General features: G+C 40.1%; 1 protein-coding gene across 3 annotated transcripts in view; it reads right to left on the bottom strand.

Annotated features, from left to right (window-relative positions):
- Window positions 1-4482: 4482 nt before the first annotated feature.
- Window positions 4483-16875, bottom strand: part of LOC117464437 (zinc finger protein 385C-like) — a 68376-nt gene continuing 55983 nt past the window's right edge. For 2 of the 3 annotated variants that reach the window (XM_034106861.2, XM_034106863.2), the window contains 7 exons: window positions 15867-16036; window positions 14112-14219; window positions 10163-10358; window positions 7491-7865; window positions 6577-6779; window positions 6334-6432; window positions 4483-5825 (listed from right to left, as the gene is read on the bottom strand). In XM_034106861.2, the coding sequence (XP_033962752.1) occupies window positions 5595-5825; window positions 6334-6432; window positions 6577-6779; window positions 7491-7865; window positions 10163-10358; window positions 14112-14219; window positions 15867-16036 (1382 nt within the window). In that variant the 3' untranslated portion in view covers window positions 4483-5594. The remainder of the gene's footprint in view (window positions 5826-6333; window positions 6433-6576; window positions 6780-7490; window positions 7866-10162; window positions 10359-14111; window positions 14220-15866; window positions 16037-16875) is intronic. The other variant, XM_034106862.2, reaches the window with a different exon arrangement.

The following is a 16875-nucleotide window of genomic DNA, read 5'->3' as shown; positions in this document are numbered from 1 at the left end:
TAGAGACAGTGTCACACAGGCCCGGCTCCAGGATGAAATGACTGAGGGGGCTGTTAAAAAATCCGAGGGGGCGATTTTTTTTTCACAACAACGAAAAATACTGGCAATGTAATGAATTGACACACCAAGCTTTTTTCCTTCTCACTGCTCTACAATCTCTTTGCTTCTTTATTTTTATTCCGGATTTACCCCTCTCGTTCTGTTATTTTCCTCTGATCTTTAATAATAGATAGTTGATAGATAGATGGCTGCACTTTGGTTAACAGCAGTGGTGTAGTGGGGATTTTTTTACTGGGTGGACGGGGCAGGGGTGGGGGGGTGGTGGGTGGACGGGAGACACTATGGACGCACTCGTGAACTGTCAACGGGGGGGGGACCTCTGTGTCGCCTGTCAGCGCAACTTACATGATGCCGTTTAGACAATATAATAATAAAGGCCGGTGCCGACTGTCAGCGAACCGATCCGGCCTTTCTGCGTGACTATTACTCAAATGCGAGACATAGTCTCAATTTGTGGGACGTGGGACAAATATTAAAAATGCTGTGTGTGCAGTCCCGCACAGTGCGGGACACCTGGTTACCCTACAAACACACACGGTGCTGCCCCTCACACACAAACACGCTTCAAATCAAGTTGCATAAATGCTTGAGCTACGTTTTTATTATAATTACTGTGAAATCTGCCTATTATGTTTTCGTCATTATTACAAAAAACACACACTTGCAACTGATAACACTGGCAATGATTTTAGATGGATTAGACTATTAAAAAAAGAAATCATTCTTCAAATAAGTGGGGGTACGGCGTACCCCCGCGTCCAACGCCCACTACACCACTGGTTAACAGACTAACATTGATTTCCTCAATTTATAAATTGACAGGCTCTGTAATTATACCATAACCTTTTCTCATATATCCCTTAACTCGTCTTCCTATACAGATTTACTTACCTCTAGTCAGGATTAAAGAAACATTAATCTGGTTGATTTTTTATTTTCAGGATTGAATGTTCAAATCAAGGCCTAAAACCTGGCATTTCATAAGAAAGTGACTCATATATAAACCAAATGTAATGTTGGATAAAATACTACACCAAATGGACAGACACAGAATACAAATAAAGTCCCCTGGTTTGTCTCTAGAGTCTAACTGCCAGGAGAAAAATCAAATCAATGTTCCAAAATCCGTCACTAGATGTCGCTCATTGTACCAATACGGTTGATATAATACATAACATATTATTATTCTAGTAAAAGGGCTCGCTTTGGCAAAAACCTGATCCATACAGGCAGTGTTGGGAAAGTTCACTTTCTACATGAACTAGTTCAGTTCATAGTTCACACATTTTAAAATGAACTAGTTCAGTTCATAGTTCATAATTCAAAATGTTGAACTAAAGTTCATGGTTTCAAAAATGAACTAATTTATAGTTTATAGTTCTTTTTTCAATACGTTGCTGCGAGCTATTATTTGTCTCCTGTACGATGTTAATGGGCCATTTCAATTTTTACAATATCCTCAGAGGGCCGTACAAGTTATTGACCTCTGCTTAAAAAAACTAAAATCACAGCCCATTCATTTCATTCTGTGCAAAGAAAAAGCAACCTCCTAATCCAGATATCTCACCATGACTCGCGTATGCATGCACGTGCAGGGTGTGGCGTGACCACCAACACAGAAAGATATGGACACAAGATGTGTGCAAATGTATTTAGTTTCCTATCCATGTGAACATGGTTTAAGTGGGGGGGACCTAACCTCCTCTAGAGGGGTCCGGGGGGCATGCTCCCCTGGGAAGATTTGTTGCACTTTGAGAGCAACATTAGGCGATCTATGGACACATCTCTCAACACCCAAACACAACTGTAAGCAGATTTTCTTTTAATTTATGGATATTTGACAAATCACTCCCCTTTCAAACTGTATTCTTGTTTATTAATAACTGTCATATAGTATTTTATACCCGTTTACTTTATTCTCTTATTTTTTTTATAACTATAATGATCATATAAAGATGTGCCTTTACCTCACTGGTTGTAGACAAAGCTTCTTATATTCGTTAGCATAGCTAGCTAACCAGATGCTAATGATAACAACACAGTTATTGACTGTCTGATCAGTATGACAGATGAGCAGATCGCCACTGGGCTTTCAACTAAAGACACAGACACGCAGAAACTGCGGCATGTGTATGGACTTATCGGTACTGCAATTTCTGAAGTGCTGGAGTGGCGTTCTGGTGCTCTCCGTCAGAACTGCACCCCTGTCAGTCGAGACATATACCACGTGATGACACGTTAGGCTCATGTTGTGTTCAAGGACCCTGACCTTGGCCAGGAAAAACAGGCACTCGCTTGTTTAATTTTTTTGCGGTCTAGATTTCTTTCATTTTTTTATTTTTTGCGTGTGTTTATAAATTACCTCGAGGGCCGTACCAAATTGTCTCGCGGGCCGTATACGGCCCGGAGGCCGGAGGTTCCCCACCCCTGCCGTAGAGTCTCACTCTGAGCGAGTGCTGCTGCAGCTGCTCTCGGCTTCATCCATACTAATTAATTCATTCATTCAATGCTCGCCGGTTCCACATTGTTTGTTGTGAGGAGTCTGATATATTTAGTATATTTATATTTTAGTGCGACAGCCAGGGGTGACAGGCGCGTACGCGTCACAGGCAGCTTGCTGTTGCCAGATTGGGTGGTTTTCCGCATTATTTTGAAGCCTGTTTACGGTGTGTTTTAACTGGGTTTTCGGCTGAAAGGCATATGAAATCTGGCACACTTTTGAACGCCGTTATAATACAGTGCTGAGAATGAACGCACTTTTGAACGCCGTTATACAGCGCTGAGAATGAACGCGTTCTCAATTACGTTCATCTAGCGGAAATACAGTACGTTCAGTTCACGTTCGCCCAAAATATGAACGCGTTCATGAACGATCGTTCATTAAACGCGTTCAGGTACATCACTGCATACAGGCAGCCCTAAATAATAGGGCTGCCTGTAGGCTAACCATCATGTGTGGTGCTATCTGTAGTTGTCTTTCTTATTTTGTGTTGATGTCATATTGTTTTCACCAGTATAGGCGAATGCTAAGGGCGCATCAACCCATCGGGGTGCCGAAAATTGGGGAGAAAAATTACATTTAGCTGCCCGGATTATAACAGACAAAGACTCATTCTTGCACTGGAACAACATAACATCAAGGACATGGATTTCAAGTCAATATACGAAAGTAGATCAAGAAATGAAGCAAACAAGCTGATCTTCAAGTTCCTCAAAAACACTGGTCTGAGGACAAGGATTTAATATAAACATTTAATAAATCAACAGTAGGTGGCGATATATGCTCCAAGTGGAAGCAATTCGCCATTAAAGAAGAAGAAGAAGTAGTAGTAGTAGAAGAAGAAATATGCTAACGCTACAAACAGGCACAACACTGTTACTCTGTTTTTACTGACATATAACATTTGATTTCACCTTGCTCTATTTTTTTTTAACGCAGGTTAAAAATGGGAACATTTCCGGGAGTTTCAACCGGGTACCAACCACCGAAAACGGGGACTCTGCCCGGAAAAAGGGGTAGTTTTTGTCACCCATCCGACTATGTTTACAGCTAAGCACACACGCTAACATAAAGACAACAAGCTCACTTGGTGTGGAGGCTTTTTTACATGTTGCTTGACTGCCTGCCCACATATCTGATCTAAACGTAGTAACGTGTATTGGGGAAGATAATTATTTAAAGTTATTATTTAATAATTGTGACATTTATTGTACTTTTTGATGGATGAATGATGCTCAAAGTGAGGGGGTAAAGAATACAACTGAGGGGTCAATGCCCCCGTTTGCCCCCTCGTGGCGCCGTGCCCGGTGTCACATTAAGAGCTGACACTATAGAAAAACACAGTTTGTGTATCAATACAGTGATTTAAATGGCATTTCTGTTTTATTTATACTTATACGCTCTTACTTTTTAGATTGATAAAGATTGATAAAAATGTATAATATTTCAGAAAAAGCCCTGACATCTCCGCTCCTATTCAACCCATCTTGCTTGTTTTTTTTTTAGCAAAATACCAATAGAGGGCACTAGAGTATCATAAGGTATCAGGTATGGGACACACATTAGCATGACTTTCCCACTAAACAGTTTCCGGCTAAAGAATTGGAGTTAGAGTTCAGTGACTCTCCACAGTTGATATGCTCTACTGTGCTTGATGATTCATTTTGTTAAAAACATGTATTTATTATTTTCATTTGCCTATGATATCCCTGACCTTTGAGTGATCTCAAATGAGAACAGTATCTTACTGATGATGCAATACTTTTAAGTGTTCTTGCCCATAACTATAATCAATCATGAACTACACCTTTACTCACTGTATATCTATCAGGACTCACTTTCTTATAGAAGAGACTCATATTTGAATATGAAGAAAGAAAATAACACAAGTGTAAAAAAGACAGTACCATTTATAAGTTCATATAGAATACAGTATTGACGTTTTTTTCCACATAATCATTTACATTATTGCAATTGATGCACACTTACACTATTCATACATTTGACCAAGGGGCAATTCAAAACAAAATATTGCTTAAAATTATTTAACACAATCAGATGGGAAGGGATTTCTAAAGTAAAAGAAGATTGATTTTTAATACAATTCTCTTACAAAAATAAAAGATGTAATAAAGACATCAAAGACACATTAAATAACTTGTAGATACATGATTTACATTTTGGGGAACAGCACACATCAGCGAGTCTGTTCATATGCACAGCATCAAGCTGTTGCTTAAAATTATTTATTCACACAAGTTTTTAATCTTATAACTTTAACTAAAAACAAGTCTTGAATGTATTTCCATATGGCGAAAATTCTTGGCATCATATCAGGGTGGTCGTTGATTGTCACCTCATAACACAGAGAGCAAGAGAGAAACAGACAGAGAAATTAATGTATTTATCTTAAATAAATTATAAAGAAACACATACATTTCAGACAATGGCTGTAGACATGTACAACTTAGAAGCAAGATCCTCAGCAATCAATCTCCTTTGTCATTTCATTAGCAAACTGTATTTTTTCTTGATTTTGGTTATGAAGACTAAAGCAGGAATGAAGTACTGTACGTAAAATTAGAAAGCTCTGACATTTTAAGAATTTTGGCAACAAACACTTAATTACATTTACTCACGCTATTCTATTAGTCTAGGATTCTCTTATAAATAAAACTAAAAGATGCTTGTCAATATGGCTTCCAGAGAGGTCCAGACCCCAGGGATCATGCACTCAACACAAAGTCAAGGGGAAACAGCTGAGTGATGGTCCTTCCATTTTGAAAGAGGAGACAATATGGTCAGTACTGAAATATCAATCCACACCAGGGAGTGGGCATACTGTTCTTATGACTAAAAACTGCCAAACATGACATGTTGATATGCTGCCAGCGCGGTCTGCGTTGTGTCCCGGTGTCCATTAGGGGGTCCCATGCCTTATCCTCACCGACCATGCTTGTCTTTCCTGCTAGTCCAGCTTTGGCTAGGCTATGTCCACTCTACTGTAAGTCCTCCAACCTAGCGTGGCTCATTGCTAGTAAGGAGAGAAGATAATAGGTGCATGTGTGGCCCTCAGAGGTCCTGGGGCAGGCCTGAATAGTGTTGGGCTGATCAGGGGGCCGTGGATGATGGCTGTGGGCCCCTGCGGCAGGCGAAGTCCCAAGGTTCCAGAAGCCATGGAGCACAAAGCAGCCTGATTGAGGTGGTTTGCCAGGAACCCCGCCGGTAGGGCCTTGGAAAAGTGCTTCTGCAGGGCCAGTTTAGTCTGAAACCAAAGTCACAATACATATCAAAATGATCCTGCTAACTGGTTTGCAATGAGATTCTAAGATGCTGATGAGCCGTTATAACTTACCTTTACCTTGTTCCCCATTTGCTAATTAACACTTAACACAGAGTACATATTGGTAACATGGGAACATCATTAGTTGTGCTTGTATCTAAATTGTTCATACACATGCATATACATGAAACAACAAATGGACAAATGTCAATTCTGACTTGATGATGCCTCTAAAAAGGTCGGAGTATCATTAAAGGCATGACGATTCACCATTTAGTAACCATCAATGTCTGTTCAAAATGTCATGGCAGTCCATCCAAGATATGTTGAGATATTTCTGTCTGGACAAGTGTGTTTTACCATAACAAATTAATTTATATTTATAAACCACTAAGCAGTCATTAAACTTGTAAATATGTTGACACTAGACCAGGAAGAATTGATTATGTTATTTCAAATGTATGTGTGTGTGTGTGTAACAAATTCTCACCGCTAAGATAGCACTGGGCTGTAGTTTATTATAAGGGGTGAACTTCGCCTTGACAGGCTTCCCAGCCAAACGCTCTTTGTGTCTCCTGCTGCTCATGTGCTAAAAAGGGGCAACAATATAAAGTTATTCAGTCAGGACAGCACTGATTAGGAAAACCAAATAGACAAATCTTGAATCGAGAAACACCAAGGTTAGGGTTCTGTAGTCAAATCTGTCACATTTATAATATCAGGTTAAACCCACCTGCTTCAGCTGTGTCTCTGAGTTGACGGACACCTGGCACATTTCACAGTGAAAAGGCTGGCTGGATACACCCACCAAGGCTCTGGGCTTGCTGCCCATTCGCTGCTTAATTCGACTGGTGGGCCTGGGTGATGATGACATCCGGACCCTGCGTTGTGACTGGCTGCCCTTGTGACCATCAAGCATCTGTTTGTGCTTAGAGCCTGAATCAGCCAACAAAGAGGACTGAATGTTAGGATAAAAAACTAGCTAACATTAAAGTGGCATTCACGATTCTTCTTGAACGTGTCATTATGAAGTCAATGTTGATTGCGCATTGTAATGGCTCTACAATAGTGACATCATCGGCATTCAGATCATTTCTGTCAGCCTCTGGCTTGCGATCTCATGGGAAAATGAAGGCTCGATGTACGGCACACAAAGGAAGAGGAGAGCCTTGAAATGGGCCTTTACTTATGAAGCTAATACAATCATAATAAGTAATAAGTAGGCTCTTTCGTCTGATACAAGACGGCAAACGTTGTATTGGCTCTACATTGTTAACAGCTGGTTTTAATTTGAACCTTTCACAAAAAAAGCCCCAAACATATACACTGAATCAAAAACTCCCAGAGAGATCTGCACCAGGAGGCATCTAAAAGAAATAGCTGACAACTCATCCAAAAATCTTACAGTATATACGGTTTCTAGGTCAAATTGGAATATTTATGGTTGTGTTTTGCTTTGGACGGTTGCCATGTTGCAAACTACATTTCGATCTATTGTATCCTGGGTTGTTGGTAGCTGTGAGGAAAATGGAAAGCAACACGGCTGTCTTTGCAACAGCAGTGCCCACAATGATGCCAATTGGAGACATTAAAGGGGAAAAGTTGTCTGTTTCCACTAAATAATATCAGTAGTATTGTAGGACATACCACTACAGTGAGCCTCCAACTGTGAGCTCGAATTGACCGTCACTTTGCACGTAGGACAGTGAAGAGGTTTTTTGTCGCTCTTGGCCTCCTTAGTCTCTTCCACCTTCCCCACCACCTCCTTCTCACCTCCCGTGGAGCTCCCCTGAGGGTCAGGTTGAGGGGCTGAACCGGACGCCGGGCTGCACTCCTCCACTGGAGGACTGTCAGAAGGTAGATCAGGAAGCTGAGAGTCGGCGCAGATTTGTGGAGACAGCTGAGGAGACCCGAGTGAGGAGGAGTCTGTGGGTAAGAGCTGTGAGGACGGAGAGGGAACCAGTGGGCTCTCCGGCACGGTTTCTGGTTGCTGCTCTGCAGGTTGGGAGGAGGTACTTGGGCCTGAGGAAAGACAAATAAACAAAGAAGTTATACTTTGAGTTACAATATGATATGTTTTTTTTATTATACGGTTAAACGTTAGTAAATGCAAAAGCAAAATGCAAAATGTATGCAAAGTTATTCTGATGATAATAATTAGTATTGTAAAATAAAAGTTATTATACAGTATTTTTCAACATTTGTATCTACTTTAGGAAGACATATTGTTACAATCAGTCATTATCTTTCTATATACATTACCAGCCTTCACTCAATAGAGAGGCGAAGTCCCGCCCATCTACTTCCGACCCATGGGACCTTATTTCGGAAAAATTATGCATTGAAGACAATGGGGAGAAAAAGATTATCTTTCGATCCCGTTTGAATTGTGCCACGAATTACACATAATTATGATGTTTGTCAATCTTTAAAATGAATTTCCATGTCAAAAAAGTCACAGTTTGTTGTAAAACTGTTGAAATATAAGACAATGAAAAATACGCAACTAGAAAGACTACAAATCCCAGTCCGGCATGCTGGCTCTTACAGAACCGACTAACTCCCCTTGTGTGTGTGTGTACAGCTCTCAACATGCCCAGACTTGTAGTGATTTTCACCTCGTTTAATACTTTTCACCTCACTCTGAAAGAAAGAAGTGAAATGTGCCAATGTGACAGCCGTCTTGGTGTGTGGTGCGAGACAGGAGATGTAGTTCATTGAGTGGTTTCACACAAAAAAAGTGTTACTTCACAGTTTTACGACACATTTCTTTTTTTTTGACTTTTGACAAATTGACAAACATCATGTGTGTAATTCATGGCACAATTCAAACGGAATCGAAAGATAATCTTTCTCTCCCCATTGACTTCAATACATACTTTTTCCGAAATAAGGTCCCATGGAGCTCCCCCAGAAAGGGAGGGACTTCGCCTCTCTATGCCAACAAAAGTTTTAGTTGGAAAAAACGTCAATAAACACCAAATATGTGGGTAAATCTTCATTATTTTGAGTTATAATATACACTGCTCACAAATCCTTTTTTTCTAGCTTTGAGATCATTACGCCTGTAAAGCCACAGCAAACAAAAGCCTGTACAGTAGAGTTAACAACAACAACAACAACAATCAATGAATTTTACACAATTAAGATATAAATACATATTTTCTTGACTAATGCAATCTTCTTTGTTTTATTTTCTTATCTGTCTTTTTGTGGCGCCGACAAGACATTTTCTGTTTTTGTTCTATGTCTTAATAAAGTCCTGATATTATACTTTTTCTTTTTGCTCTCTTTTCTCTTGAATTTGTGTACACTTTCCTCCCTTTGTTATTATTTTTTCTGAATCAATCTTCCTCTGTCTCTGTCAATTGTTCATTATCTTTGCAGCAGCTCACTCTGTCACCATCAATCAAAAACCATGGCAACCCCTGAAAGCAACAAGCTTATCATTGTGTGGATGGAAGAAAAATGATAGGGGCGGAAGAAAATGGGAGGGGGAAGATCAATTATTAAAAGAAAAGCTAGACAGAGTAAAGAAAGGAAGATGGTGACTTTTCCTTATTAAAGAATGAGAAGTGGGGAGACTAAAAGACAATAAGGGCATGATCTATCATCATTTTTGTGCAGTACAACATTCACCAAGGGGTTGGATAAAGAGACATATACATTAGGTGGCCTTCTAAGTGAACATAGTCTTCAGACTTATTCTCAGTATGACGTCAAATATGGAAATTGCAAAGCTATTCTCAAACCTACCAAGATTTAAATTCAAACTTCTAAGTGAATCTTAATTTGTTGTTGCAATAAGATAAACATTTGTTCGCCTTTCCGTGCATCTGCTGTTTTATTTTTTGTTACTGGCCTCCTCCTCCTCCACTACAACTCTAATTAAGTCAGATTTTGATAAGAAAACATGAAGGCGCACACTACTACTCTTCTCTCTCCCATAATGTTCTACTCCACCCTTTGACGTGCCCATTAGCAACCGACAACACATTTCATTATAGAAAAAGGAACTGTAAGTGGGTGTTGCATTGAGTCAAAATGAAAACTCAAAGTCAGTAACACCACTACATCGCTCCTTAGATAGCATCTATTTTTCAGGTGCTTTAAGGCTTCACATCTTTGCTTGATGGGAGTAATTAACTATCTGACATAGCCAATGATACACACAGGTACACAGGTAATAGCTGCTAATTAGCCAGTTGACTGAGTGACAGCTTCCCAAGCTTTAGTGCCGCTTATGTCTCTCCAATTAACACTAATTACTTAGAAGAGGGAGAGAGTGGCACCTTAAAAAAAAAAGGAAAGATTTATACCCGTTATGTCTTTTAAATTTGAGTCCGTGGGCTGCGCTCCTCCTCCCATCAGCCCCTTCTCTCGGTCTCTGTCTTTTCCAGTTATGGATGGGTTCTGTCCGTTCTTCTGTCCGTTCTTCTGCCGGTTCCTCTGCGTCTCCAGGGCCTTCAGCTTGCGAGCATGTTTGTGACCCTTGTAGTGGGCCTCTGCCTGAGTCTAGCACACATATAAGGGCAGAACAAACAGAAGAGAACGTGAGTGTACAGTATATGAATAGAGCCACTGACATGATTACACTAATGAAGGGCAGCAGAAATCAGTAAAGTGTAATCTTTCCATCTGTTCCATCTCTTTGGCTTCACATGCTTCCATGGAGTTCATGCGATGAGAATTTGACTCGAAGGAAAAGTGACATCGCCCTTTTTGATCATCATCGCCGTCACGGTTGTGCACAAATGAGCATCAGATGACATCTCATGAGCATCAGATGACATCTCATGAGCATCCTCTGAGCCCACTGCCTCATCTCCCCACTGATTCGTTATGACACAAAATGGCCCGTGTCCGTTATATTCTGCCACAGAAAATGACCTCTGTGCCTCCCTATCAAGAGAGGAAAAACATTTGTGGCAGTGCGAACACAGATGCATGCAGATAAGGGATCCCACAATGGCTCTTGATGGCTTTAGATAAAGCTTAATGTATTGGACAGAGGATCTAGCCAATAGAAGTGCACCAACATAGAAACAAAACATGTGAAGCAGAACACAATTATCTGGTAATCCATAAACAATTAATATTTCCACACAATACAGCACATATTTATTTTACATGCTCTACTTAGTTTCAGGAAACAAACAGCAATATTGTAAAGCATTTTGTTGATTCATTTGTTTCTCAAAACAAATATCTTCACAATAGGTTATATAGCTTTCCTGTTTATTATTCAATAACATTTTATGATCACTTAATTCATGAAAAATTAGCAAACTCCATCCCGAGAGGCTGTTTAAAAATGTTAACTCTTTGTAACTAGAGGAAGAAATATATAAGAGTAAATGTTTCGTATTCATTGTAAGAAAATCAGGTGTTACAATAGGACTCTGAAACGCAAACACAAATGAAATTCATCAGTTATTTATTCTATTTTTTACACCTGTGCTTTTTATGTACTGTGGTCTCTCAAGTCTTCTGAGAGTTATGACCTACTCTCTGAAGGTGAAACGTTCTGAAAGCTTCATTACCTGGAGAAACCTAGACATGACATAAAGGATACAAAACAAGCAGAAGTCATAAAAGATGGGTCTAGAGATATTCTAGATTGTTGTTATTGTCAACCAAAAACCAAAACCAACCATTTATTAACTGGCATACACACGCTAGACTGTATGTGTATTAATATGTGTTTGAGTAACACGCTTGACATGACTGGTCGTTTAAAGAAGTAATTTATATACACAATAATATTTATGGGACATTTTTAAATATTTCAATATGGATGAATGGTCCTGAGTCCCGCAGACAAGGTAGTGATGTTGAGTGGACTTTGTTCTTTTCATGAGATCTGATAATAACAAGAACGCAAACAGAACCAGTCTCATCATTTAAGATCACACGTTTTTTCAACACAAATGCCGTTCTGTATATCAAAGACACAAGTGCACTCCCTACATTGTCACATAGTCTGCATTTTGAACAGTGTAACAAGACTTGGAGGATCGAGCTAAGGCCCTTTAGATAATTTGTCATTGCTCAAATTATCCAGTTTCCAGGCACACACTGTACAGTCTCTGAGCTCAGTGTGCAGATCTTTCAGTGACTGTGTGCACACTCATGGAGTACGATTCTCCCCATCAACACTTTGCATAAACCTTAGGCTGCTACACAAACAGAAAGGGTACCACAGTGGGTCAAAGTGTGTGGCGGGGGGATACAGGGCTGAGCAAAGGGTGAACGACCCCTTTGGCTGCGTTGAATGTCAGTGCACACTAACCATTCAGCGTGATATTCAACTCAGAGGGGTACATCTGCTCCCATCCGCACACTGCCATACTGTCTGGCATGCCAGTGTAGTATGAGTTCACCATAGATCCTTAGTTAGAAACCTGAAGGAGCCTGTCTGCTGATTCAAGCTGCTTTATGCATTCTCACACCACTGATGCCCAAACCACTGTCCTAGACAACAGGGCAGAATATCATGTGCGATCCTTCAGGCTTGAATCTTTCATGCTTTTTTCAATGATTTTAGCAGCAATAAAGGAATAATTTCAAAATCTTCAAGTCTCTTCTTTTTCTTATGCACACCTGTCATGTAATATAAAGAGTGGAAATCATTTTCACAGCCATCCATCTTTGTCTTCATACAGAAGAAAAGTATTTTACTGTACTTTATGAGCAACTATATACCGTACAAAATATCTTACTATTGCCATTACTTGTATTTGTAATCTACTTGTACTTGTAATTCTTAACGAACGCTAAATGTAATTCTGTTTATATATCTTAGCATATTCATATCTACCTCTTACTGTTTATTCTATATATTACCACTATGCAGGCTGTATGTATACTTCTGTTTATTTGCTTGAGTTGATTCTAATAAAATACCACATTGTGAATTCACTTCTGAAAACCATCTCCCTATATTTATGTGGTTTAAATTCCTCTCTTAAAACAGTTGTTACATTAGGTTTGCTAGTGGTCTGGCTCTAGGGATGCTGGTCTTTTGGTCCACTGCTCTGGTACATACTGAAATATGTTGACAGCTGTAGATTGTTCATGGTTCACAGAAATGAAATCCTAATGACATTTCTGATAATGACTCATAATGACCATTCAAATTCAGCATGATCGACTACTGTTAAATCTACTGCTGTTGTTAGCAATCATGTTAGCTTTGGTTACAAATCCTAGTTTGTATCAGACTGTGGATTTCCAATGTTTACATTTAAATGACAACCTGAAGTTGTGTGTCAAATATAAATGACGGTGAAAATGAAATCTACTACACAGACAGTCAGTATAAAATATGAAAAGACTTGAATTTATTTTTGAACTATTCCTTTAGTCAATATTCTCTATCAAGGGCATTTTCCAGCCGCACTGGGCACCCTGTACCTGCCTGTAACCCGTAATCCAACTCCCGGGTCAACCAGCACCCTCAGCTCAGCTGCATGTGACACAGAGGGGGGGGGAGACAGCCTGTTAGCTAGAAACACATTTCTTACAGCAGCATCACTGTGTCCACAAGTCCAGAGCAGAGAGAGGAAGACACAGAGAGAGGAAGAAAGAGGCAGATGAGGAAGTAAGGGAGGTATGATGGGCTCACGCTGGTGTCCTGCTTTCTTCAATTTTTACAAAGAGGAGTAATTGTTATTCCACCAGGTTCCTCGTGACAATATAAATGCAAATATGTATAAACGAAGTCCATAGGTATGAGAGCCAAATGAATAGAAATAGGGAGATGTGATAAAGAGGAAAACCGCATAGAACTAGCTGACTGGTTTCTATTTAAAAAATGGAAGCTTTAGAAATATACTGATACGATGAAAAGCACGCTCCAAGATTGCTTTTAGTGGAATAGGATGCAGAAAATATAAGATATGTTGAAAATGTGTGGACACTTGAGTGCAAAAATGGTCAAAAATTGGGCCTTAGATGACAGGTCACGAGACAATAAGTGTTTGTGTTTTAAAATTTAGCAAAGCAGACTTTCAGCTATAACATCAAGGGGGTCAGAGGGTCTAGTTTATTAACTAATGCCTACATGCTGCAGAAAACAGATAAGAGTGCTTAAAGGTGTTTTTCACCTTTCCCCAGTGAGTTAAAAAGTAAATCCAGACCTTTCTTCAAGCTTCTGTTCTATCCACTTTCCAAAGTTCAAAGGACGCTCAAAGGGGAATAAATCACATTTGATTCCCTCTGTGATATCAGGGGAAAGAACTGAATTGAATGAAGTGTCTGACTCACAGTGGAGTTGAAGCGCAGGTGACAGATGTTGCAGGAGATGATGGGTTTCTTCTTGGGTGGAGCCACGCCAAAGGTGTGGTTGATCACCGCCTTCTGCACTGGGTCCATCTAGGAGGGGAAAACAAACACAGAGACACACATTTTAGTTTCAGAGTAAATGCAAACAGGCAATTTCAGTTAAGCAGTTAGCCCAAAAATAACACAGTGACGACAAGTAGCGATGTTGGGGGCCTCCTGCTGCGATAAAGGTGTAAGGTGCACTGTGTGTGAAAAGACGTCTTCAATTACAATATGGCCATGACTTTTGGAACGTGCTTTAGTGCTTAGTAGCTTAAATCCGTGCTGGTGTAACTATTTTCACTTAGATTAGATTTTCTCCGTGAATTAGATATTCACGGAGAAAAGAATGAATGAAGCTGTTTCTATTTTCGGAATAAAATATGTAGAAACTCCTTTGTTAAATTAACACTTTTTAACTCTTTATTACGTCTTTTGTTTATATGTGTAACCCCTACAGGGCAGCTTTGTCAGTTGATTCATATTTTTTTAGCATCAGGCAGGTTTTTTTTTTGCAGCCTCCCACATGCCTGAAACATTTATCGCATTGCTCTGACTGACTCATATGGGTTAAGCTAAATGTAGACTATGGCAGTCTGTCGCATCTACATTTAGAGTGTCTGTGTCTGTGTGTGTGTGTGTGTGTGTGTGTGTGTGTGTGTGTGTGTGTGTGTGTGTGTGTGTGTGTGAGATTATTGTTGTATTCAGAATGTCGGGATAGTATTTCTTCACCACTGGGCAAAGTTATATTTATTTAAGTTATATGTGTAGCTACTTTGTTAACATTTCAAGTAAAATAAAGTTGTCTTTTGCAAAACATTCCTTACTTTTGAATAGCCCTGCTCCACAGCTTTATTTGTATATATGTCTTTGTTTATACAATTGAGTGTACTGTAGCTCAATTATACTGTAATCTAAAAACTAACAACTTTTTTGTTTGAATATATGTTTGGGGATTTTGAGATAACAGGAAACAACATTTTTACGAGTGAAGAGGAAACACTCGGAGAAGCATTTTAAATCTCTAAGCCACACTGAATCCAGTAGGAGTTTAGTTTAATGTTGCCAACAATATTCCTTAATCTTTCCTTGGGTTTGGAGGAATAGAAATCAGGGTTCTGTTTTGGAAGGAAATCGCTTTTTGAGTGAGTATTTAGGATAACATGATCTGTCGTGGCTTCCTACCTTGTTTTTCCACCAAGCCACTAGACGCATTAAACAGACAGTTCTAACTCGTTTATTTCCTTAAATTACTCACAGTTTGAAGTGTTGCTTGGCCTCCGATGGTTTAGAAGATGTTGCGATGTGTTTGTTCAAAATAAAATAATAAACTTTTGCACATGCAACAAAGAAAAATAGGCCTTGACAATTTTCAAAAGAAATAGGCAAAACTCAAATAAAACAACACACAACTTAGGTATTATTTCTTTCTTGATAAGGCTTATAACTTCACAACTTAAAGGGTACTTGTACGGTTTGTACGGCACGAGTACGAGTACGGTTAAAAACTGTTCCTCGACAGCGTCTCTCAACAGGTTGCCTATCACTGTGGCTTTAGCACAGGCGCCGTGGGAATTGTAGTCCTTTATAGTGCGTTGACTACAGACGTCACAATTAGGTGGCCTTTCTTATAAAATCAAAATACTGGCTCTAACATGATCTTTGTATACAGTCTGTAGGTGTGATATGGTATCTTACCGCACTGAAGTTGGGGAAGAGGCTGAGCGGCGAGGAGCTGTTGACCCTGAGCGGCAGGAAGTGCTCCAGCTGGGCGTGAGGCCGCGGCTGCAGGGGTCGGCCCTGCAGGGGTCGGCCCGGCAGGTGCAGTGCGCCCAGGAGAGGGTGGAGCTGGCTCTGGGAGAGGGCACCTGCAGAAGGGAGGACCACACGCTTATTTACTTTATTCTGTGAATCGATATTTGGAGGGACACAGATTTCACCCATTTGTATTTGACACAACCAAAGCTGAACATCCTTATACACTCACAAGGGTAGAGACATATTTTAACTCACGACATATGATATAAGGACCACAGTGAAAGATTCACTCAGTAGAGCTTTAATGACTTCAGTGGCTCAATAGAAGGGGATAAATAATGAGAGTCTTTGTGTGGCCTTTTCCAGCTTAACACGTCATGACAAATGTCTCTGGCCTTTAAAAACAGCAGTGGAGTGTGTAAGTGCATTCTGTTCTTCCTGCAAATGGGTTAGTCGACTTAAAGAGAAAAGTACTGTATAAGGAGGTCACAAGGCTTAAGAGACTCAAAGACGGTACATTATCAATTTAATTAATATTAGTTGGCTGTTTGTTCCTCACCCATTTTATGTCTTCATGAATATTTTACTTTACTTATGAAGTGTGTTTTAATGCACCCCGTGGCAGTTTGCCAAAGAATCTCCTTCCACATGACCTCTCGTCTCATCACGCATAATTTTGGTCTGCCTAAATGCTTCCAGACTGCTCATGCTGTTAAAGAGCAGCACAGCCCTGATCTATGTCTATAGACAGTGTCTAGAGTCTGTGCCCCCCCGCCCCCCCCCCCCCCCCCGGAGCAGAGCAGCGCAACTGAAATGATGAGCTTTTGATGGCTGGCTATGCATGGGGACCCCTTGAGGGGGTTACCCGAGATGTCGTTGCAGTAAATTAAAGGGCGTTTCATGTTGTCGTTGCTGTGGACATTCTTAATCTACCTTCTTTGGGGGCCCC

Source organism: Pseudochaenichthys georgianus, chromosome 19 (genome assembly GCF_902827115.2).
Source record: "Pseudochaenichthys georgianus chromosome 19, fPseGeo1.2, whole genome shotgun sequence".
Lineage (NCBI taxonomy): Eukaryota > Metazoa > Chordata > Actinopteri > Perciformes > Channichthyidae > Pseudochaenichthys > Pseudochaenichthys georgianus.
The sequence above is the reverse complement of the archived record's forward strand: the minus strand, read 5'-3'. Positions and strand labels throughout refer to the sequence as shown.